General features: G+C 43.6%; 1 protein-coding gene across 1 annotated transcript in view; it reads left to right on the top strand.

Annotated features, from left to right (window-relative positions):
• SYNDIG1 (synapse differentiation inducing 1) overlaps positions 1–26,050 on the top strand; it is a 925,443-nt gene that overhangs the window by 231,490 nt on the left and 667,903 nt on the right. The window contains exon 2 of the mRNA XM_069235041.1: positions 567–1,125. Within this exon, the coding sequence (XP_069091142.1) occupies positions 646–1,125 (480 nt within the window). The 5' untranslated portion in view covers positions 567–645. The remainder of the gene's footprint in view (positions 1–566; positions 1,126–26,050) is intronic.

Below are 26,050 nucleotides of genomic sequence, written 5' to 3'. Positions count from 1 at the left end.
GTTTGAGGACTAGATAGCAAATACCGATTTTGATCTAGGTCATATGGTGATGTTTTGTGCGATTTCAAGTTTTTTTTAGAGAGATTTGGGAAAGTAAAGGAATGTTTAAATCAGGCTCTTCATTTTAGTGTCACTTGGAAGGATGAAGCCTCTGACGTTAGAATTCCTCATGGGTGTGGTCTAAATGAGGTTGGCTGTTTCATCAATGCCATTTTTGTTTGAACTTTGGTATCGGTAAAACAATTAGGACGTAGACATCTTGGAAGTGGAGGTGTGAAAGTGGGGATCCCTGATAGGCATTGACTGGCGACAAGTAAATGGGGCAGTCCACGATTTGTATTTCTAATAGTTTCCATTATAGATTAAGACGTCGGGGCACATAGAGCTATGGTGGTTATTTTCCTGTAAAACGAAAAACGAAGAATGCTTTCTTTCATTGCATTTGGAACATGCATTAATATTCACAAACGACTCTGAATCGTACTCTAATTAAGAGGTATTATTATTAAAGAATACATTGCCATTCATTGCTTATTTATAATATTCAGTGTTTTCTATGCTTGTAGGAAAATGGAAGCCATTAAGCAAATGTGACCTGCCTTTTCAAGTTACAATTAACACCTCAGCAGCAGGAAGGCAAACATCATGGATGGTTTAATTGAACAGAGCAATGTGCTAATGCACAACAAAATCACTGAAGCTGGAAAAAGGAATGGCCTAATCAACACAAGAAACTTAATGGCAGAAAATAGGGATGGGCTGGTGTCGGTTTATCCCACTCCACAGTACCAGAGCCATATTGTTGGAAGCATTTCGACTCAGCCCTGCAGGGACAGCAGCACGAATGACCCGGTGCAACAGCTGCTTGACCCAAACATGCTCCAGCAGACTGTGGAGTCTCACTATCGGCCCAACATCATCCTCTACTCTGAGAACATGCTTCGGTCGTGGGGTGAGAATGTCAGTTCGGAGTGTTGTGAAACGACTTTCATTGAAGACAGGTCGCCCACCAAAGACATTTTGGAATACCCAGATGGCAAGTTCATCGACCTGTCAGCTGATGACATCAAAATCCACACTCTTTCGTATGACGTGGAAGAAGAAGATGATTTCCAAGAACTAGAGGTTGGTTATCGTGTTAGGACTAATTGATTGTATCTTGGTATGCTTTGGTGTGTATAACCCTGAATCTGATGTATAAACAGACTGTAACATTCACCAATCCTGCACAACACACTGGGAGGCTTTTCAAGGGTGAGAAACCAAAATGGAAGTTATCAGTCTCTACATTGCAGTTTCATGAGACTCTCAAGAAAAGGGGGAATTCATGGCCTTTGCCCCTTCCTTGTACTTTGCAAAGAAATGTATCAATAGTAAGTAAGGACTTTGGCTATCACAGATCTCTTTAAGTATACAAGCTTCCCCTGTCACTCAGTAATCATCCGCACAGTCGCTGTTGTCCTTGAGGGACAGCTTCAGCTGAGTGAATGACTGCTGTGATGAACAGAGGAACTATTGCTGGACTGGGGAATCAAAATCACCACATGCAAAAATTCTCAAACTGACCCCACTCTTCCTTTGCTTGCTTTATCTCTTTCTTCCATCCTTCCGCTTCTTCTCTCCCCTCCCTCTCTGATCACTTGCTTTCTCTCCATCCTACTCCCCCCTCCCTCTCTTGCTCTTTGTAACCCCCTGTGCTTGCTCAGTTAATGCAGAGGAGATGGGGAAAGTCGGAAAAGCACCAACAGCGGTTTTGGGCTTTCAAAGCCGGTACCTAATCTCTACAGTCCACCAGTGAAATAGCTGTTGGGAAAATAACCCTGTCCAGCCCTGGAGAAGCAGACAGCAGTCCTACCGAGATGTAGGTCTGCTATACCCCTATTTCTGAATTCGTATCTGATCACAAGAACTCACAGAAGGAATTATGCTTTTTGAGTATTGATGAGACGTCATTTCAGAAGATCATTTCGGCAAGCAGGCAGTGCTATGCCGGCTCGATACAGCGAACAGATTGAAAGGCATTGGCCAGATGACATTGCAGGGGCACCAGAAAGACAGTGCACGCTGCTCAATGAAACAGTTTTTCTTCATTCTTCGCCAGTGTCTTTTAAAATGTGTATTAATGTTACGGCGTTTGTAGAAGTTAAAGTAGAGATTATTTCCTGTACAAATTCAAAATACCTCATCATAAGAAACGACCATTCAATCGTTTACACAAAATAACTATTATTCTTCTAAATGATGCTAGGTAATCATTTTGGGATACCGAGTCAGAAAGTGTAGCTTATTTTTTTAAGAAAAGTAACTACTTTATGTAAGCTTTTGAACAGTATCTAGTTAGGTACGGATAATATTAATTGCTACTAAATCGTTCCTTAATGCCGACCATTATTTCGAGCCTAAGGATGCAAGATATGATATCACCCATTAATAAACGAGACCCGTGGGCAGTTGCAGGTCATGGAATATGGAGTGTGAGTTAGGGGTGGGTTTAGAGCTCGAGGAGGCTTGTGGCCTGACTTGGGGAGTATGGCATAGGAGAGTGTTGAGGGGCGACCTTTTCCTGTGCCCTCTACCTACGCCCAGATCAGCGGGTGATTGTACCAGGTGCCGATTATCAGCAATAACATTATGCCTGGTAACTTCAGGTTTGCTGCAAGCATTTGGGTTTGACCGATACTGGATGCTCACTTGCTTTAGACAAAGCTATACTTCTCTGACACCATCTAATAAATGCAAGACACGTGTCAGAAGCTGCTTTTACTTTCTCCACATTAAACTGAATGATACTACACCAGTCCAGAGCTGTGATTCTGTGCCTCCAATGGTAAAATGTATTTGCTTTTTTTCAGTTTGTCATCAGTAGAGCAAGCTAATCTTATGCTTAAAGACTTTGCTGCACGAATGTCACTTTTCTATGTATGCATGGGAACACTGTGCTAATTCATTGCTTTAAAATTCTGCTTGAAAAACAACCTTTGAGGTGGGTAGGTTTAGACTGTCTTTGGTGTTTTTGACAGGCTCCTTAAAAATGAAACAGATTACAAATGAAATATTTTACAAATATTACATATTTGGGTGTTTTTGTTGCAGAAAATGTAGTGCTACAAACAGCCACTTTTCACAGTGAACCACAAAATTAGGGAAATATTTTGTGATTCCCGGTGAATTATTGGGGTCCTTCAATATAATATCTACCCATACACCACGCTGCAAGCTTTATCATAGTCAGGACAACTAGAGTTAAGTGGCAGCAGAGGGCCACATTACACAGCAAGGTCATCTCCATGATGAAGCAAGAAAAGACACATTGTGAGGCATATCCTGTTTCAGTAAAGGTTTGATGCATTATTACAAGGCAAAGCAAGTGGGAAATATTGTTGAATCCATAACTATATACACAATCCGTAATTACGTGCAAAAAACTGAGAATTGCACAATTCCACTGCTTTGATTATTAGCTGTAGTTTTATCCAGAATCTGTTCATGAAGGGTTAAACAAGAACTTCCATTCTTATTCCAGTCAGTGCTCATTGATAACTACACCTTGAAGACAATAGCTTCAACTGACTCTCTTCTCTATAGACACAAAGGGAATTTTTTTCTAAAATGGCATCTTCTCTTTTTTACTTATTTAAGTATTGTACCTATTAAATATCGTAGTTTTATTGTGGACAACCAAGTGGTATAGTCTGATAGTCCAACATGGATGCTAACATGGAATGTTCTGCAGTCTCCAACAAAAATCCCTGTCTTAACTGGATTCTGAATGAAGCCAGCTTCTGCTTAGTCCAGGAAAGATATAGTATGCCTTCTAAGTTTGTGAAGATATCATATTTTTGACTTGGAGTAAGTGCAAAAAAAAATAAAAGCTTATGTTTCAATAAATATTTACCTGTTTAAAATTGCACATTTTTGTATTAATTACCCTAAAATGTACATGCAATATAAATAATACACAACACAGAGATAGATAGATCAATAAATAGGCAGACAGACAGAAGAGGAGCAGGCCGGCAGATAACAGATAAATATCTCATAAGCATAAAAACACATGAAACTTTAGACAGTGGCTGCCAGGCCCGGAATGAAAACCAAAATCAACCCTGGCAAAAGTTGCAAACAAACCCCACATTGCAGAAGCAAGCAACAGATAAAGCCATGTGAGCATGGTTTGGTCATGCCATCCAGTCCTGCCATCAAAGCAGCCAGTAGCCTGCAACCCACTGAGAAAATGTCAGGGAAGCAGAATGGACGGCCCGGCTTCGGCTGCCATGTTCAACTACAGCTAAAGATGTACTACAAAAGAGTGATAATATAGCTCTAAGAATATTTCAGCAGATCATCATTAAATAGTCATCATAATCCTCATCAGAAGACTTTATTTTGAATCTTAATAGATAAACATAAAAAGTACAGTTACATAAAATATTATACAAAATATCCAAAGCATTTTATTTCGACAATCAATAATACATTTAAAAAATGTGCAGCCATAAAGGAAACAACATGACTGAATAGTCCTTGTGATGGTCACTTATGTTGCCATTGACTTGTTTACTACAATGGAAGGTTAACGAGAGACTCACTTTAATCGTCTAAGGGAGAAGATGACGATTATGGTACAAGACATTCCCTCAATGGTTATTGATACAGATAATGAGGCAATTCTGCCATTGATAGTTCTTCACATTGCTATGTTCATCAATATTTCTAATATTTAGCACAGAGATCATCAATATTATTCACTAATTAACACCCGTCACTAAACTTGCCTGTCAGCTTAACCCCTTTCAGTTCAATGACACATAATGACCGAATTGTAAAGCACCCCTTTTAAGTGTGGCACATGAAAGTGTTTCATTATGCCTTTTTGGTCTCATTGGTTTTATGAGCACATTTCAAACCTGACTTTCTGAAAAATGTAATACGACCCTCTTGTGGTAAAATAAAGATTTATGGTTAGTTTGCCATCAATAGATAATAAAACGCGTCATGTATGCCGCAGCATCACATATATTGGCACATTGTTGGATATACTCAGTCATTTGGTGAATGAGCAATAGAGACAAGGACTAGTAGAGAACAAGGGCTCCCTGAGGAGCACCTTCTGACGTGATGTTTTGCCTAATTGTGGAAGAAATGCTAGATTTCTGTTCTTCCTGCTTCTTTAAAGTTTAACCTACCTTCTATGTCCAATATGTGCAGCATCACAAAAGAAAGGCTAAAGCGGCAAAACGGCAAGCAATTCTACGTGAACCACTCAGTTTCAATATAATTACAGAACGCTAAGCATCCTCCCAGAACGTATCAGATGGGGCTTCCAGGTGCTGAAGAAAACATTGCTAGAATATTTCAGTGAGCTATGCAGAAGGCTGAATAGCGTTAGAGGACGCAGGAGGAGCTCTGGCCCCCATTGCCCTGCTGGCTTCCCGCTTGCACCCATCCTGGGTGCAGCAGGGGCCAGGATTGTTCCTACCTGGATTGAACAATGTATTTTTTTGTGCTTCTACTGGGGCAGGAATACCCTGAGGTTCGCACCTGCAGCAGGCAGGGATACAGATGTCTGCCCCCACCCTGTGGGAGCATTTTAGCAGCTCCCACTAGGTGAGAGCAGACACATTTTCCCTGCCCGCGCTCTTGTTAGCAGGGAAAGAGTGTCCTTGGAATGGGCTTCCCAGTACACAGTGTTTCAGTGGGCCCCATGGTTGGGGTCCAAAGGCCTTTCAAGGTTAAGGGAGTGGTGCTGCATGCCCCTCACCTTTTCTGAAATATTGGTCCCGGGCGATGGAGTCCCCTTGGCCTTTAGAGGCTTGGAAAGGCAGACACCACCTCTCCCCTTTCATTATATGTGCTGGAACTGGGCGATAGACTTCCCAGGGCCTTTGCAGGCTCTGGGAGAGGGGCTGCTGTGCCCCCTCCCTTCTTTTTAAATATAGTGTCCCTGGAGGATGGGGTCCACAGGACCAAAATCAGCTTGGCGAGGGCTGCCTCATACAAGCACCCTCTCCAAAGCAATATATATATATATATATATATATATATATATATATATATATATATATATTGTGATATCAGGCTCTGGCCCACCACAGGTGTCATTGTAATCTAAGAATGAATAGTAGTTGCCATTCTGATCTTTTTTGCCATGATCCTGCAGAAGTAGCATGGGAGTGCAGCAGAAAAACACATGTTTTCTTTAATACTGGCCCCAGGGAAGTACCTCAAGGACTACCCAAAATGGCTGGAGGGCAGAGTATCTTTATCCCGCAGACTTATACCTTTTTCTTTAAACATTGTCAGGACAAGGGACTAAGGGGGTCATTACGACCTCGGCGGTCTTTTTGCAAGACCGCCGAAGGACCGCCGTGCGGAAGACCCCCTGTGCAGGAGGTTTGCCGCTCGGCGTATTATGACTGTTGGCTGCTCTCCGTCGTTATTCAGACGGAGAGCCGCCAACAGCCATACTTGTGGGCCTCGGGGAAGTGGAGGTTGCTCCACCTCCACCGCCATGCCAACAGAACATCGCTCAGCGAATCACGTCCTGAGATTCACTGTGGCGGTGTTCTATTGGCGTGGCGTGTTGGCAGAGCTGCCCCCATGGCTCCCGTCCCCTCCCGGAGGATCGACGGAACAAGTAAGTCGATCGTCCGTTAGGGGCGGGGGTGGGGGGATGTTGTGTGCGTGCATGGGGGTGTGTGTGTGTGCATGTAGAGGGGGTGTGTGAGTGTGTGTATGCTTGCAGGGGTGTTGTGTGTATGGGAATGAGTGCGTGTATGGCTGTGGGTATGTCTGTATGGATGTGTGCGTGTATGTTTGAATGTGGGTGTGCGTGCCTGACAGTGTGTGTGGCTGTGGGCATGTATGTCGGGGTGTGTGCATTTGTGTGTTGCTGGTGCCTGCATGCGTGTCGGTGTGTGTCAGTAATGTTATGTCGGGGGTCGGGGTGGGCAGGGGGGCCCTGCCACCTTTGGGGGGTGGCAGGGGTGGTGGGGGGTGTAGGGGAGGGAGTCGGGGTGGGGGTCGGGGGTAGTTGAGACCCCTATCAGTGCCAGGGAAGGAATTCCCTGGCACTGATAGTGCTTACCGCCATGGATTTCATGGCGGTTCAAACTGCTGGAAATCCGGCGGTATACTGACGGCTGCAGGGCTGGAGACCAAGGTCTCCAGCCCAGCGGTCGTTTCCGCCCTGGCAGGCGGGACGGAGAACCGGCGGATGACCATGGCGGTAACCGCCATGGTCATAATTCACCTAGGTAAGACCGCCAGCCTGTTGGCGGTCTTACAGACGGTTCTCCGCCATCCGCCAGGGTTGTAATGACCCCCTAAGTCTCTGAGTCCTGTAATAGCAGCCACAACATTTTTGTTTAAGTTGCGGTAAGCCAATCAGAGTGCTTACTCCCACAGGACCCTCTCTCCCACAGGAGCAATGTGGCCCAAGGGGACGAAATCCTACTTGGCCAATTAGAACACTTTATTTTTTTAAGTTGTGCTCCTGGGACTCTCACAAGAGTAACTCAAATGAAACCATCTCATTATACAAATAATATTAAACCTTAATTTCTCAAAAACTACTGATCTTCTTTATACTACATCACAAAAAGCACATTTTTGTGATTTCTGAAAATTTTGTGTCAATCCGTTCACCAGTTTTCACACTACAGTGTATTCTATTGAAAATGCATTGGGATTTTGAGTTATGGGGACTCTCCCCACCCCCTTTTTCTTGGTTCCTGTTTGAGAGATCCTGCCAAAGATTTCCATTAGAAAACAGCAAAAAAGGAGCACTTCTTTGGAAAGTTTCCTGAAGATTTGTCAACTGCGTCAAAGTTATTAGCAAATCAAAAAAGGTCTCTTTCCTGTGGAAATGCAGGCCTAACTATCAGTACTTCTCAATTATGAATTTTTTGTTTTGGTCTGTGAACAGTCTAATTTAGTAGTCTGATGGTGCCATATAGATATTTACTGCATTTTCCCTTCTTTTTTCACCTTTTTTCACATTTGCACTGGTATGGTTATGGTACCTCAATCACGGACAGTAAGAGAATGTGGTTTTAGGAAAGTGAGTTTTTATAGTTTGCTCCACTTGTGTCAGAGCCCCTTTTAGGGAGCCATAGGGAAAATCAGGAGCTACTGGATCCTACTGTGGTGGCTAAAGCACTTTACTCCTGGTGTTGCAGTCCTGACCTTCTATGGGTCCTTATAAACTGGGCCAAGTACGCCTTCTGCACTTGACTCTCAGTGTTAGCACTGTGCAAGTAGGCTAAGGCTTCTCAAGGGAGAGGTAGGTTCAGTGTTAATACAGGGTTAAGACTCAAAATACATTCAGCAACCCCAATAAATGAAAGTCCAGCTAGACACTCTGTGTAATGACAAAAGTAGTGTTTATACAGGAAAAAAAGTGAAACACAACATACACAAACAATATACACAGCCTTACACTACTGCTTTGCCTATGCAGGGTCATGAGCCACGCTTCCTTGTCTACTGGCAATGGGTATTCGCCATTTATGCTAATTAACATTCAGGTCAGGACCCTCTATGAGTCTGAGCATTACACGTTCCAAGATGGCTTTCTAGAAGTCAAGGTGTTCCAGCACAATAGAACTGAGTGCTAGAGCAAGCTCCCCCTGGGCTCTCTGGCCTGCTGACCAGTTAGAGGATCTCCCATTCGTACTGTAGTACGGAACATCCTGGGAGCATTGAGCACTATAGCATTGCAGTGGACTGGACTGGATGCCGGTGATGAGTGGTAGTCTCATTTCTGCATACAAGGCTGCTAGTCGTCTGTGGACCTCCTCATAGGATGTGGTATGTTCCTGTATTCACGCTGGCATGTTATGGCAGTCACTCAGCTTCCACTGCTTTAGTCTGGTCACCGGCACCATGCATCAGCACTATCTGTTCTTCATGTTTATATGCTGTTCATATGCTGAATACATGTGCAACAGCCCTCTCTCTTGGCATACAGTGCACAAGGGAGTTGACCCTTGCTCTTCATGGCTGCCCCCTCTGGCAAATGGGCTTTCAGATGTTTGGGTGAATGGCTTGATCATTGTGGCAGCACATATCTTCACAGCGGCCCCTTCTGGCATACACAGTCACTGAATTTGGCCAGCAACCTGGCAGACGGCTCAATCTCTGCAACAGCAAATATCTTTATGGAGGCAACCTTTGGCATAATGGGTAACCAACATTGGCCAGCACACAGGCAGAGGGGCCAATCAGTAAGACAGCAGATATTTTCACAGTCGCTTTGAATTGTGTGTTGCGGGAGTGCCTCCATTGAAGTGCCTTCTCCTCTGTCTTGTCTTCAGCCCAGTAAGAAGCCTGTCATTGCAAGAGTGACCCCAACCCAGATAGCCCCACAACACAAGCTACAGGAGTTACTTATGAATCACACCTGGATGCCAGTCTCATTGATATTCCTAACAAAAGGTAACAAAAGCCCCTAGCCCTACTCCCTATGATTCCCCTATCAGCCCTTTGTAGCTGCAGTTTGTAGCCAGTCTCCCTGCCCTCTACCGCTGCATTTAATTCATTGATTGTGAGTTGATCACTGTTTTTTCTTCTCTTTTTCACAATTTCATATATGGCTGACTGTGTTTTATTTTATTTTTATTTTGCCCAAAGTTCGATTATAGCATGTTTTTTTTTCAAGTTCTTCACAACATTAAGGTTAACGGTTCTTTAGAAAAAGAGAATGTCTTGCCATTGGAAGCATTTTTTTATTTTACTCAAGTACAAATTTTAAAGTAAATAGCAATGAAGAAATCACGTGTAAATGTCAACTTAAGCAGCAGTAGTAACCTAGAAAGATGTAGTGTTAAAAAATGTGAGTTTTCTTCATTTTGGCGTTTGTATATCTGCACAAACCCAGGAAGGGGTGATTGGTATACTTTGCAAGCTCTCGGCAGTTCCACCTAATTACCTTTGTACAGCAGCAAACATAATGCTTCAGTTCTACCTACATTCCTGGCTGGACCTAAAGTTTAGAAACACTGTATCCAGTTTGCTGTCCGAGGTGCTACTTTCATCATAGTCTGCTGATTTATCCTTCACAATCTTTAAGAATGAAATTTCTAATCCCAGAATGAAACTTTGATGTTGCGTAAAAAAGTAAACAAAGGCTCGCGGAGTTACTTAATCCTTTTTTTTATCATCTCATTACATGGGCATAATAACTTTACACCTGGCAAATTATCACTCAATGTGGCACAAAGGCGTTTGAATGTCACACTTAAACACATGGAAAAACATCAACATCTGAAGCACACTGTGATGTTTATTCAATGAACAGAGTGCATTCCACAGCTTCATTCGGAATATAAATGGTTTTACAACTGTTTTCCAGCAATATGCCGTAAGGGGCTAGCATATTCTAGAGTTAAGTAAAACCTTCATTTCTTTTTAGGCACTTTCTACCATCGGCGAGCGTGGTAGCCATCTTAGAATGTTGACACACTAACTAAACACATGCATTACCGTTTTAAAACAAGCATGAAAACCTCCTGCAGATTATTTCATACTTCGGCCTCTAATATAATTACCTGCTCCCCAACTGAAAATCAGCAATTCAGGGGTGGGGAAATTGTCTGAGAGTCTCTGAACTTGGAGCTAATCCGGCCTTCTCCAGTGAATATTTTGGGATGGAAATACCTTGAGTTCTTGTTCTCTCATTTCATTCGTGTCAGGACAATACATCAGACTCAAAGAGCTGCTTTAGGGATATTGATCGAATTAGTGGCTTAGTACTATCTTTACACACCCACAACCAATTAATAGCAATTATCAGCACATCACTTGGAGAAGTAGGAAAGAAGAATCTGGAGCTGCCAGGAATTGGGAGAAAGGTCATCAAACGTCTTTGGAGTCTGAGCTGCAAACATCCCTCCACCCCTAAGTAAGAAAGACAAGAAACCCACGATTTTGTCATACAAAATATGCATTGTAGCTTCTTGCCTCTTAAAACGTACTCCCCAAGTTCATCTGAAATGTAATTCTATCACAGGACCGGAGGCGAGGATTATGCAGATCTTTCTTCACTTTTAATTAAACAGCAAGTTCAAAGTAAAACAAAACATGAACAAAAAAACTACAAGTTCCATGAGCCCGCCGCCATGGTAACGAGTATCCAATGAGGTGCGCTCCTTCACGTTGGTATAAGTATCCCGAAATGCGTCACACTTCCTCTTTCTTCACTGCTGTGAGCCAGATAAGTGCCTTTCTGCCTCCGGTTCGGGGGTTTCTGTTTGCTTTGGCGCGTCTCTGCTACATTTCATTTTCTGTCTTTCGTTCGCCGGAACGAACGTTCCGCTCGAGCGTTTCTCTCGTTTTCTTCCCTCCGGCGTGTTTAAATACACGTCGGGCCCACTAGAGGGCGCACGCACGCTGTTTTTCTTTCGGAGAGCATGTAGCTCTCAGCGCTCGGCGCTCGCGCCTCGCGTTTGTTTTCTTTTTGCCAAATTAAGGGTTTTTTGGCCCTCAATTACACGTTTGTACCTTCGGTACAGTTTTGTCCCTACCTGTGACACCCATTTGGGTAAGGTTTACCCCATTAGGGAAGATATTATTTTTCTTGCACTTACAGTGACAGAGTGGGTAGGGATTTTACCCTATATATCATATTTTTTGTTGGGTGTGCACTCTGTCCAGTCCTCATTATGCACTCCTCTCAAGAAAATTAGCCTTTTCCCAACATGTCCCCAGGTGAGGGTTCCTCTCGCCGTACCCTCCCCCCCGGGGTGGACACTTTGTTTTCACAGGCTATTTCCCACGCTTTAGCCCCTCTTAGGGATAGTGTAGCTAAACTTACTGAACAGGTGTCCAGAGGTACGGGCATGTTTGGTGTGACGGGAGCGGAGGGTGATTCCTCTACCCTTTCGGCTCCCAGGAAACTGCGCAAGCGCGACGCGGGGCACCTGGAGGAGGGCGAGTTTTTTTCCCATCCCAAGAGTGCGCGCGCGCATACGCGCTTACCCTCCCGGGAGGGCTGTTTGCCCGGGGTAATGGGTGACTAGCTTCACCACCTATGGAACCCTGATTTGGAATCCCCCAAAGGCTTCATGGGAGGTTCAGATGAGGACTCATCATCTTTGGATGACGACTCAGGTCGCCCTTGGCGCCCTGGGACTACCTTACCAGATCCTTCGGATCGCGCTGATTCTGCCTCCGATATGTTTGAACCGGAGGGTATCTACCATCCACGTTCCTCGGAGTGGCGCCCAGACCACAAGGTGGCTGAGTATGTCGCCAGCAAAATTAGGCAACCTCTGGACAAGGAGGTGCGGGCCCGGCTACGGGCAGAGTGCCCACGCCCGTCTTTATCGGATAAGGTCGCTTGTACACCTGATATTGACCCTAAAATGTGTACGTTTTTTGCAAAGTATACCAAGGATCCCAAAAAAGGGATTGACCGCTCCTGGCGAGCATGTCAAGATAAACTTCTTGATGTCCTTGGTCCCCTCACACAGATTGTTCAATTGGCGGAGCGTGCCAGGCAAGCAAACACTCCCCTACAGACGGACATCATCGCAGGATGGGCTCAGAGAGCTGTTTGTCTCCTGGGCAACGCGAACTGTGCCATCTCTGCAGAAAGACGCAGGTCTTTATTAATCAAAATCGACCCCAAATTGGGGGAACTATCTAACTCGGAGGCAGGGGCTGTTGCCCAAGGCAATTTATTTGGCGACCCTTTTGTCAAAGAATTGGGGAAGTTTGTGGCTACGTTTTCGGCTTTGGATAAAGCGCAATCTTCCATTAAGAAGATTTTCCCCAACAAGGTTTTTGGCGGGGCCGGGCGAGGCAGGGGTCGCTCTTCCGGCCGTCCTTTCCAGCGAGGCCCCAGTTCCTTCCGGAACAACGGTTGGAGGGACGGCAGACAAGGAACTTTCTTCCCCAACAGAGGCAGGGGAAGAGGCAGAGGGTCCAGAAACACGCGAGGAGCATCTAACGCCCCTGGAGGTCCCTCTGGTGAGGCTTATCCCTTTTTCCCCAAAAAATTTTGGAGGGAGATTGAGGTTTTTCAAGGACAATTGGAGGCGCATTACCTCCGACGCATGGGTTCTCCAAACTGTCTCAGGTTTTCAGATAGAATTCTGGGGTACCCCACTTCAGGAGAGACTGCCTCCGCCCATCGTATTTTCGGCAGAAAACTCAGAGCTCATAGAATTAGAGGTTCAGGCCCTTCTCCACAAGGTAGCCAGGGTGATCGGCCTGCTTTCCTCCTCGATTCAGGCCATTTTTCCGGGTCCCCTACACTACAGAGCCCTGCAACGCTTGAAAGCGTTTCACCTTCGCCGAGGGGTCACGTACTCCGAGTTGATCTCCCTGTCTCCAGAGGCAAGGACGGAGTTGTTTTGGTGGCTGGACCACATGGAGGCATGGAATGGCAGGGCCATTTTTGGTGCAGCCCCGGATCTGGTGATCGAATCAGACGCCAGTCGCCAGGGATGGGGGGCTCGTTGCGGAGACATATCGTTCGGGGGACGCTGGACCCCGCAGGAACTAACCATGCATATCAACTGCCTGGAACTCCTGGCGGGATCTTTTGCGATCAAATCTCTCACGAGAGACAAAGTCTCATGTGTTGTTCTACTACGGATGGACAACGTATCGGCGGTACAATACATAAATCGCTTAGGGGGAACAAGATCAAGAGCCCTAGCGGAACTGGCGAAGAATCTTTGGCATTTTTGCCTTCAACACCAAATCTCAGTCACAGCAGAGTATCTTCCGGGAGTCCAGAATGTAGGGGCAGACTGGAATTCTCGGTTTCTCCAGGATCCCAGCGATTGGCGGCTACATCGCTCGGTTTTTCAGCCGATCATGGATCGCTGGGGTCCCTGTTCAGTGGATCTCTTTGCGTCTCGTGGGAATGCTCAACTTCCCCTATACTTCAGCTGGCGACCGGATCCGGGAGCGGCGGCAGTAGATGCGTTTCTCCAGCATTGGGGTACCCTTCAGGGTTATGCTTTTCCCCCATTTCTCCTCATTCCGCGGGTTGCGGCTCAGGTTCGCCGCCAAGAGGCGACGGTGGTTCTGATAACCCCCTGGTGGAGGTCACAGCCGTGGTTCCCGACCCTGTTGGAACTCTCGTGCGAGTGTCCTCTTCGCCTCCCGCATTTTCCCTCAATACTCCTGGATCCGTTGGGTTCCTATCACCCTCTGGTCCTTCAAGGTCATCTTTCCCTCATAGCTTGGAAAATTTCCGGCATCGTTGGCAAGACAACCGACTTTCGCAGGAGGCTAATAACTTCATCGCACAGGCCTGGGCCCCGGGTACATGCAAACGATATAGATCTGCATGGAACAGATGGTCTCGCTGGTGTGTGGGCAAACACTGCGATCCCATGGGGGCCAGTATTACCGACATCATAAATTTCCTTGCAGAATTAGGGGAATCTGGCTTAGCGTATCGCACTAGCAATTCTTTTCGTTCGGCCATCTCGGCGGGCCACCCGCCCCTTAACAATCTCCCGATCGGGGAGCATCCCTGGATTTGTAAACTTCTTAAGGGTATTAGACTCTCCAGACCTCCGCAACCCAGATATTCGGAACTCTGGGACGTGAACTTAGTTCTTACTCTCTTGTCCTCTTGGCGGGACAACCAATATTTGTCACTAAAGGAATTGTCAGCCAAATTGGCCATGCTTCTCTGCCTCATTTCCTGTAAGCGAGTGTCCGATGTCAGAGCATTGGATATTTCCGCTCGTATCTTTTCTCCAGAGGGAGTCACGTTTACTATTGCAAGGAGGACAAAGTCTAATACCAGGTCGGTATCCTATCCCGCTTTTCCTGATTCCCCGAAGCTATGTGTGGTTCGATGTCTCAAAGTCTATGAGGAAGTAACCAGTTCTTGTAGACCTCCAGGAGTCGTGCAGTTATTGATTTCTATAAGGAAACCGTTTAAGGCGGTTTCTTCCCCTTCCATTGCCAGATGGATTCGATGGATTCTCTCTGAGGCAGGAATAGATGTTCAAGTTTTTGGCGCCCATTCTACTCGGGGAGCTATGGCTTCCAAAGCCATACAGGTGGGGGGCAGATTGGAGGACATCATGCATGCTGCTGATTGGTCTTCAGAGTCTACTTTTAAAAAGTTTTACTTTAAACCAATTCATGAAGCAGCCGCACTTGTGGTGAGTAAGCTTTAAACTTGCATAATCCTCGCCTCCGGTCCTGTGATAGAATACGAAATTTCCTAGCTATCGTGAAGGAAAGTTTCAATTCTATTAAGGACACGGAGGCGAGGATTATCCCACCCACATACTTTACGCTGGTATGTCCCCTCCCGATTACTTCTACCTACGTAACAAGGTAGTATACTTGAGTTTGTACATTTATTTATTGTCATTCTGATCATGTTCTAAATACATCATGTTGTACTTGATTCAGATGTGATCACATTCTATTTAGAGGTATTTTAAGGTTCATGACTTTATTGCAGTCAGTATGTATCTGTGTTTTATCGGATTTGCATCTAATTATACCTTTTTTGGTAGGTTCCGAGACTACGACCAATTGACTCTACCAGGATTCCTTCCGCAGTGAAGTCGAGGAAGTGTGACGCATTTCGGGATACTTATACCAACGTGAAGGAGCGCACCTCATTGGATACTCGTTACCATGGCGGCGGGCTCATGGAACTTGTAGTTTTTTTGTTCATGTTTTGTTTTACTTTGAACTTGCTGTTTAATTAAAAGTGAAGAAAGATCTGCATAATCCTCGCCTCCGTGTCCTTAATAGAATTGAAACTTTCCTTCACGATAGCTAGGAAATTTCGTATTTTCCGTATGTTGGAATAGGTGGGCTGTCCTATTTTTTCTGTGTCATGAATGGGTGACTAGTGTTCTACTTTACTGTGGTGGCTATCCTCCTGCTGAAGAACTGAACTAGTTAGGCACATGCTGCAGTTATTGAACCAGGAAAGCTGTTAGTGCTTCCCACCAAAGACCGATTCTCGCATTCATTTCTTATACTAAGCATTTCCAGGTTGTCACAAATGACCACAGTTCGGAGGACGGGTTTGATCCCCATGTTTCCTTCCACCGGAACCGGAGGTAGATTTTACCCTTCTTTCCACAAGAGGTCAAGACAACATTATCTTCTATTAAAATTGGCAAGATAGTTCATCCTCATTAACAGTATTTTAATAGTGGTTTATTGAAACTAGAACGTAATTTAGTTCCTAAATGTATTTAATTATTTGGGAGTCTTGCAAAAAGCTGTTCAGAAGAACGAAGGGCCAGAAGGGGACGTTAAACACCAGTCACTTAGCCGTGTGCAATATTCCTCTCTCTTAACACCAATTCTGTACTGAGTGCAGTTGATAGCAAGTGCAGATAGTTCTATTTTCAAACATTTTCTGAAATGCATTTAGATTGTTCAGACATCAAGCTAGAGCATATGATGATGTTCCTCTACTTTCCAGCAGCCCCCCCCCCCTGATGAGCTCTTCCACTGTAGCAGGTTAATTGGTGGTTGTCATTGGGCATGATAGGCTGTTGGACAGGGTCCCTCTAAAGCAATAATTAATTGCATTGGGCATCCTCTTTCTGATGGTCTGCAAGCAAAACACCCTTAATCAACACTGTTAGGGGACACTATGGAAGAGGGGTGTGGGATGTGAGCTGAAATGTAGATTGAGGGAAATGGTGAAAAGGGGGAAAATAGGAGAAAAACACAGAGGCAAATAGAAAGTGAGCATGAAAAAGTTAAAAACGAGCAGGTAAGAATGCGAGGAAACAGATTTAATGATAGGTGAAAGAAGAAGAGGGAGGCAAAGAAATGGCAAATGAAATGTTGGAAACATGAAGGAAAGAAAAAAGATAATGTGAACTGTAGGATGAAAGGGTAAAAGGAAGGATAAAATAATGAGTACATGGAAGGGAAAAACGATGGATGAAAGACTGAAATGATTGATAGATGAAAAGGTGAATGATTTGAAAAATGGAAGAAAGGATACATGGGCGAAACAATGGAAGAGCGAAAGGACAGATTAATAGTTGGATAAGTAGACATATGGAGGAGCAAAAGGATAGATGTATACGAAATAGCTTACAGATGGACCATGAAAGAAAGTGTATCTGGATTATAAAAGTGTAGGGAACAGAAGACTGGATGGATAACTAGATGAAAGAGTGAAAGAATAGCTGGACAGATGGATGGAAGGAAGTTAAAATGGCGAAGGCGACTCTTCTGAGGAGAATCGGGTTCTCTCACTTTATATGCTGGGTGTGATGATTGGTGCAGTTCAAAGTGGGTGTCTTTTAGTTTTCTGAGTACTCCTTTGACTTCCACAATGAACAAACAAAGGCTACCCACAAAATGAACCAGAGGATAATAAGTCATTTTATACAGAGATACACGCCATGAATCTGAAACAGATAGAACGTTAGGGAATCATTTACCACCAGGTTTCTATGTCGTAAATGTACTGTGATGAATGCACCGGCAATGCATGTTGCCTGAAGACTTATAATTTGATTGACACCATAATGTGACCCACGTTTTGCTCATACTGGCAATGGCGAGTGTAGAATTACAAGAGGCCCTCCGTGGTGAACGTAACACCTCGATAATTACAGTGCACTTCCCTCTACCTTTCAGGTAACCACGCAGAAAGCGAACTTTAAAATTACCCGCAGGCCCTTCACTCTACATGCGGCTTTTTATAATGAAAAGTTAATTTCCGGAAGGGACACTAATGGATTCTGCAACTTCCATGGAGAACAAATGAAGCAATAAAGATGCCACTGCTGAATGGAATAGTCCGTTTTTTATTTTATTATTATTGAATCGATATGTTTTACCCAAGCAGAAAATGGAAAACAAGTTGCGTGAGGGAAGAAGGAGAGCTGTCGGAATTCGAACAGTATTAGGCAGCCTTTTCCAGGGGCTGAAACATATAAAGTAAAATTAGAAGGCAGGATACAAGGAGAGCTTTTTCACATTAACGATAACGTTGAAAATCAAATATTGTTAAAGTGTATAATTATTTAAGTGCTTATTGCTGATTCTTTTTTACATCTGCAGAAGCATCATTTGGTATGCTGCCTGACACCATGAATGAAAATCTATCTATTAGGCACACCTATTAGCATCTGATTATATCCTCAAACACACCGTCGTTTTACACACGAGAACTGGAGTGCTTTGTAAGTAGTGTCATGAAGAGTCGAAAATCAGCGGCCCCTTTGCTAGCTGCATTAGTACATCAAAATAGTTAAGGTCAACATATTTTTCTTCTGTGGTATATGGAAGTAAATTCCAAGAAAATTGTGTGACATTTGCTATCATCCAGTACTTTATATGGCATGAAAAAAATGAAGGGTCTATAAAAAGGGTGAAGCCTATTTAATTAAGGGTATAGATCAATGGTTCCCAAACTTTTGACTTCCGTGGACCCCCACTTTATCATTACTGGAACCCAGGGACCCTGGGTGAATCAATATTGGAATCCAGGAAACCCCTCTCCCTCGGAGTCATTAATGGAAGCAGAGACCCTGGCCTAAACCACGTTGATGTTTTAAAATGGAAAACAACACACACAAATGCAGACACAAGCATTCATCAAACACACACACAGAAATGACAACACATTTTATCTCATAATAACTGCAATACAACTAAAAATAGCTAGGGCTCTTAGCTTAGTCGTTTGATGTAAGCTGTTTAAGATAACTTACCATATTTTTTGTAGATAAGAAGTATCTCAAACATTTTAGTTCTGATCTTGTAATACTGTGAATTAAACATTGCTGAGGCCTTTGCAACATCTAGTTGTCTTCAGAGAGTCTCTGTCCCTCTCTTTATGCTCACTAAATGTCCAACTCCATATCTTACACCTCATCTCTTTCCTCTTCAGCATCTTCTTTTCCTTGTCTCATACCTGTGCTTCCTCAAATATCCTTCACTTTACCGCCCCACAAATACGCAATGCCCCCACTCACTTATATTACATTTTCTTTACTTTAACCTTGTCAATATTTTGACAATTGCATACCTCCTTCACACACATTTGCATAGAATCACAATTGCAAAAGGAATACATGATAATTTCTTTTGAGCTCTTTAGAAAGGCCAGTGATTGGATGTGCATGTATTCTGAACACAACCTTGACCCACTGACAGGCATTGTGAGAAACTCACACTGCCTTCAGCCTCAACTTCAGAGCTCTCAATAATGACTATTAATTAAAACCTGGAGGCAACTTAGTACAAAGTATCCACTATAGAAATAGTAATATGCTACACAAAATACAGTAACTCAATATCCTGGAAATAACTGTTAAAGTAAAATGTGAATTATAAACAGGAACTAAATTAGAGACATTGATTACTTTAATGTTTTTTGTGTTCATTGTTCAGAAATTGTTCAGAAATTGTTCAGTGTTTTGGAATACAGAGTTTCAATGTTCATTTTTAAAAATTGCTGGCTCTGAGACTCAGAGGGAACTAGCCAACTTAAATACCGGTATCCTCCCATTTGAAGATAAGGGTAAAAAAACTGATAACTGATTTGTCTGGTCAGATTAGGGTATTTTGTTTAATTTTCGTTTTCACCAGGCAATAAAGGCCATTGAAAAATAAATTAACCACAAAAACTACCCGTTTGTGAGTAGTTCCAGCAATTCTTGTGGTCCTCCTTGGACCAATTGTACCAGGGAGGATCACAGGAAGTATTGGACCTGTATTATCTGCCAGTTTCTCAGGTTCCCTTGCAGAGCAATCCTTGACAAGTCCCTCGTAAAGTGCATTACATGTGCCCAGGCTTGTCAACTGAATGCAATGCTGCTAGTGGGCCTGCAGCAATGGTTGTGCCACCCACATAAGTAGCCCCTTAACCATGTCTCAGGCCATTTCAAGGCCTGTGTGTGCAGTTTCGCTGCCACTTTGACTTGCCATTTAAAAGTACTTACCAAGCCTTGAACCCCTCCTTTTTTCTGCATACAGGTCACCCCTAAGGTACACCCCAGGCAACCCCTAGGGAAGGGTGCTGTGTAGGTCAAAGGCAGGACATGTACATTTGTGTTTTATATGTCCTGGCAGTGAAAAACTCCTAAATTCATTTTCCACTACTGTGAGGCCTGCTCCTTTCATAGGCTAGAATTAGGGCTACCCTCATACACTGTTTGAGTGGTAGATTCTGATCAGAAAGGAGTAACCAGGTCATATTTAGTGTGACCAAAATGGTAACAGAAAATCCTGCTTATTGGTGAGGTTGAATGTTATATTACTATTTTAGAAATGCCACTTTTAGAAAGTGAGCATTTCTCTGCACTTAAAATCAATCTGTGCCTTACAGCCTTTCTCCTATCAAGGACTGGGCTGGGTTGGTTGACAGCTTTCTTGTGCATTTCACCCACTGTTAGACTTTTCATCCTCAGCGTGGTCTCCCCAACTTTTTGCCTCTGTTTCCCAGGTTGTTGATGTGTGCTGGACTCTATTTTTTCTGTTTGTGTTACTCTGGGCACTTTACCACTGCTATCCAATGCTAAAGTGCAAGTGCTCCTGTATAAAATGTGTCTGTAATTGGCTTTCTATGATTGGCATATTTGATTTACTGGTAAGTCCCTAGTACAGTAAACTAGGGGTGCCCAGGGCTTGTAAATCAAATGCTACTAGTGGGCCTGCAGCACTGGTCGTGCCACCCACATTAGTAGTCATGTAAACATGGCTCAGACATGCCACTGCAGTATTTGTGTGTGCAGTTTTCAACTGCCAATTCGACTTGGTAAGTGCACCCACTTGCTAGGCCTAAAACTTCCCTTTTCTTACATGTAAGACACTACTAAGGTAGTCTCTAGGTAGCCCTTTGGGCAGGGTGCAGTGTATGTTTAAGCTAGGACATATACTAATGTGTTTTATATGTCCTAACAGTGAAACACTGCCAAATTTGTTTTTCACTGTTGCAAAGCCTACCTCTTTCATAGGTTAAATTGGGGGCTGCCTGTCATAAATGCTTAAAGTGTAGATTCCCTTTGGGAGCAGATAGACATTTGGAGTTTGGGGTCTCTGAGCTCACAATTTAAAAATACATCTTTTAGTAAAGTTGGTTTTAAGATTGTGTGTTTTAGAAAGCGTGCATTTTCTTGCTTAAACCATTCTGTGACTCTGCCTGCGTGTGGATTCCCTGTCTGGGTCAGTTTAACAGTTGGGCTGTTTGCAGCTCTCTCTAGACAGTGACCCAAAGGGAGCTGGGGTGTAGTCTGCATATCCTGATGAGCCATCTGTGCTAGGAGAGAGGGGAGTAGTGGTCACTTACACCTGAAAGGGCTGTGCCTGCCCGCACACAATGAAGTCTCCAACCCCCTGGTGTGTGTCTGGGGCCTGGCCTGGGCAAGGCAGGATTTCACAAACAAGAGAGACTTTCCTTTGAAGTAAGACTACTTCAAAGGCCAAAATGGCTATAATGGCTATAAAAAGGGCACCCAAAACCACAGACTTTAGATCACTTCTGGACATCAAGAGGAACGTCTGCCTGGAGAAGAGCTGAAGAGGTGAGGAGAAGTGCTGCCCTGCCTGAGACTGTGCTTTGTGGAGATATCCTGCAGTTGCTGCTTCTGCCTGTGCAAGAAGACAAAGACTGGACTTTGTGTGCCTTCCTGCTTGTGAAGAAATCCCCTGAGCGTGCCTCCTGTTCTTGAAGTCTCAGGGCCATCAAAGACTTCTCCTGCTCTGCTGAGACTCCTGCCCTGCCAAGTGGTGCCCTATCCAGTTCCTGGGGCCTTGGAAGGTTAAACTGGCAGACCAAGACTGAAAATCCACGCAGAGACCATGTGCCGGCAAATATTCTATGCACCTTCCGAGAAGCGGCTGAAAAACTACGTGACGCCGGCTTCACAGCAGAAATCGACACTCAAATGGCAATTGCGGTTGGAAAATCAACGTACGGAGCTGGAAGAATGACACGCAACACCCGCTGACGGAGGCTGTTAACGTCGCAACCCACATTGCGCGGTTTTGCTGATACAATGTGGCAGGATTTTTGATGCACACCTTACTGGGCGTGGAAAAATGATGCAACGCCTGCCTGCACCCGAGTGCTGCCCAGATCGGCGCATCGCTCCCCTGCGAGGAGTTAAAATGACGCACTCTGACCAGAGAACGAGAAATGACGCACGGTCCCGCTTGAGGGGGAGAAATCGATGCACTGCTTACCTTTTTTGACACACACTCGCTCGTGCATGTTATTTTGATGCTACCCAGGTACTTTTCAAAGCTAACAGTGTTATACCTGTTTTCTCAAGGATTTAAGACTCTTTTTGCTCTTTAATTAATAACTTGACTTGTGTATGTTGAATTCTTTTTCGTTTTGGTCTTGTTTTGTTTAGATAAATATTTTCTATATTTCTAATCCTGTGTTGTGTCATTTTGTAGTGTTTTCATTAAGTTACTGTGTGTGTTTGTACAAATACTTTACACCTAGCACTCTGAAGTTAAGCCTGCCTGCTCGTGCCAAGCTACCAATGGGGTCAGCGGGCGTTAGCTGAGGGTGATTCTCCTTTACCCTGACTAGAGTGAGGGTCCTTTCTTGGACAGGGGGTAATCTGACTGACAACTAAAGACCCCATTTCTAACATCCACACAACCACAAACACAAGATACTCAGTCACACCTGCCCTCATGTGCATACTGGATGGTTCTTCCTGGGCTAGAAGGGCAGAGTGCCTGACACTTACATTTCAAAGGATAATGACCTTCCCTCACACAATGGACTTCCAACCCCCTACTGGGAACTTGGCAAACAGACCTGTATCAAAACCACTCTTTCAAAGCCCCCCCCCACTTCAGAGGCATTTTTTGGCATATAAACTGGGTTTCTGACACCACCAAATCAGACACTTCTGGACCTGTCAAGAGGAACTGCCTGGCTACCCAAAGGACTCATCTGGACTGCTTTACTGAGAAGGACTGCTGCTCTGCTGTTGCCCTGCTGCCTTGCTGCCCTCTGACTTTGCTGAGAAGTGCTCTCCAATGGTTTGGATTGAGCTTGCCTCCTATTTTCTGAAGTCTCATGGACAAAAAGACTGCATCTCTTCAGGAAACTCCTTGTGCACCAAGAATCGCCACACAGCCTGCCGGAAAGAATGCACAGCCATGTAGCGACTGAGGAATCACCGCACAGCCAAGCCAGAATGAGGAAGCCCGACTTCCTGAGTGAAGAATCGACCAAGCACCTGCCATGCGGCTGAAAATTTGACACACATCCTACCAGATCGATGCACAGCTGAACTGGAAGGACGCAGCCCGAATCCCGGAGTGAAGAATTGATGCAGCGTCTGCCGTGCAACAGAAAATTTACTGCATCGCATACCGGATGGACGCATCGCCTGTTACTTCGTCCCACACACCCAGGATTTCCCCGCATCAACCCTGGGTGTCAAAAAGATCCCAGCATCGCAATGAGGAACCAATAGTGCACGCTGGAAATTGGTGCAAAGCCCCTTTCTGCATGAAAAGAAACAATGCATCGTCTGTGTAGCATTGGAAAATCCAACACACGCCCTATTTTACCACTCATCTCCTCCTCTGTGGTCTCTGTGCATGTAATTTTTGATGCAAACCAGGTACTTTGTGTGAACAAGAGACAACTGCTGACTTCTAAGATTTAAGGCTCTTTTTAATCCTGCAAAAGTGATATCTCAACTTGTGCTCATAGATTCTTTCTCGTTTTTACTTTAATTTAACCAAATAAATATCATATATTTTTCTAAACCTGTGTGGTGTACTTTTGTGGTATTTACACAGTGTTACTGTATGACTTATTGCACAAATACTTTACACATTACCTTCTAATTTAAGCATGACTGCTAAGTGACAAGCTACCAGAGGGTGGGCACAGGATAATTTAGATTGTGTGTGACTTACTCTGACTAGGATTGTGGTCCCTACTTGGACAAGGGTGTATACCTCTGACAACTAGAGACCCCATTTCTAACAGTCACCAACTCCTATTTATATTACAGTCAGTTCTACTCCTTCTCATAATGATTAGAAAGGAAAAGGAACACAGTTCAACCCCTGCAACAGATGCCATGTTGCATCTTTTTCTGTCTTTTGTCTGGCTATTTATTATCATCTTTTCATGCAGAGAGTTAATAGGGACATCCTTGAAAGAAAGAAATGATGCACAAAGAGCAGAAATCTCAGCATCCAGATTTGACAAACACCAGTGAAAGTTGTGACATGAAGCCTTCCAGAGGGAAACTTGAATATAAGATGGCTTACAGAGAAGAGTATCCAAATTACATCACTTTTCAAGTTGATTTGATGACCAAGAAAAAACTTCAATACTATTAAGAAAAGAAGTAGGACCTCAGCTGTAGGCTCGAAAAGGTTGGACTGCAAATCCTATGCTTTCAGAGGAACTTCCTTTGGAATGAAAAAAAACACTTAAGAGGACAAGATAACAGAACATTCCACAAGTACATGGAATAATGTCATGCCTCTTCAGTTCTCTTCCTAGGCACTTTTAAATCTGTGGGCCTGAAAGCCTAGGCAAATGACAGAGAAAAATAATTGAAATAATTGGGGCATGCAAAAGCATCAACTTACACCATGCACTTAATACTTATTTGCCTGTGAATTGATCCCCCTCACTACAAATACATAAGGCCCCTCTTGTCTATGGACTTTAGACAAATTGGCCCTGTATTTCTGAATTTGAAACTTTTATCTACATCGAAAATGTGTTTTTATGTATCATGGTTTCTGGCTGTTGTTTTTGGGGCATGTTTTTAGTCCTATTGTCTATTAGTTTTAAGTGTTGTCTTGATTGATACCTTTCTATGCACCAAGAATTTTGTTTAAGGCTGTCTGCGAGCTATTGATTTTACCATATTTTATACTTTTTGATGGTGTATTCTTTTAGTCATGTGAAGATTTTATAGATTTTTGTATCGATGTTTGTGGAATGTTATTGAAAAATAAACTTGTATGATTTATGCTACAAAAATTGAATACATTTTTTTAAAAAAAGCATCTACTTCTATACAAAAGACAGGATAGAGGAGGATGTGTCATTTTGCATTTTCTGATCAGTTATGAGATGAAGTCATTGAGCTGAAGAGTAAGGTGAGCTATATAAGCTGGAAAACATTTAATAAGTCAATAGATTTTGTTTTTTGTGTGGAGGATTTTGTGCAGCTATAAAACATGATTTTAAGTAGAAATAAAGTTGATCATGAGCCCTTGATTCTTTCCTTTAAGTTGTGTGGAAGACTTGTATATGTGTATGTATTGAAATTTATGTAGTCTTTTGTTTGTCAAAAACAAAATCACACTTTTGAAGTTTGATTTTCCAAAACCTGGTGGTATATCAACAAACATTCAATGCCTTCAGAGGGGGCTTCACGTGGCAGATGCCTCCAAATATGCAAATATGCATCATGCATGTTTATGAGATATTTGAAATTTTTCAAGATATTCGTTAGGCAAACTTGCATAAATTACATTGCATAGCTAAGCCATGAGTTAACCACTGCAAATACAAGACAGTTTTGTTAGGCATCCTCAAAATAGGAAAAGGTTTGTGTATTAATTAAAGGTGGTGGAAAGCACCTTTATCAACAACATGACCAGGGTGCAAGAAGGATAATTCTCAAACAAATCATTTAAATTTAGTACTTTTTATATTGTTGTTGGAGGTTGAGCACATGTCTGGCAATAAAAATGGTAAGGGAAAATGACTTGTGGGTCTCAGATACAGAATCTTGATGTTGCACTCATTGATACATCACTGTGTGACCTGGTCCTTTTGCATGGTCATCCCCAGAATGTTTCCTTCTGTTGCGTAAAGTATTTTTGTTGGCATTAGGACTCTGTGTACTTTTCCCCTGCTAACTAGTGGTAAAGTGCTTGCACTGTCCCTCCCTAAAACATGCTACAATTGCAATATACCTGATTGGTACATTTAAATTGCTTATAAATTCACAGTATAGGGTACTACATGTGCCTAGGATTTGTAAATTAACTGGTACAAGTAGACAGCAGTACTCATTGTGCCACCCACTAAAATAGCACTGTAAAACCTGTCTCCGGCCTGCCA

The sequence above is a fragment of the Pleurodeles waltl genome, chromosome 5 (genome assembly GCF_031143425.1).
Source record: "Pleurodeles waltl isolate 20211129_DDA chromosome 5, aPleWal1.hap1.20221129, whole genome shotgun sequence".
Lineage (NCBI taxonomy): Eukaryota > Metazoa > Chordata > Amphibia > Caudata > Salamandridae > Pleurodeles > Pleurodeles waltl.
This window is presented reverse-complemented; position numbering and strand designations above follow the sequence as displayed.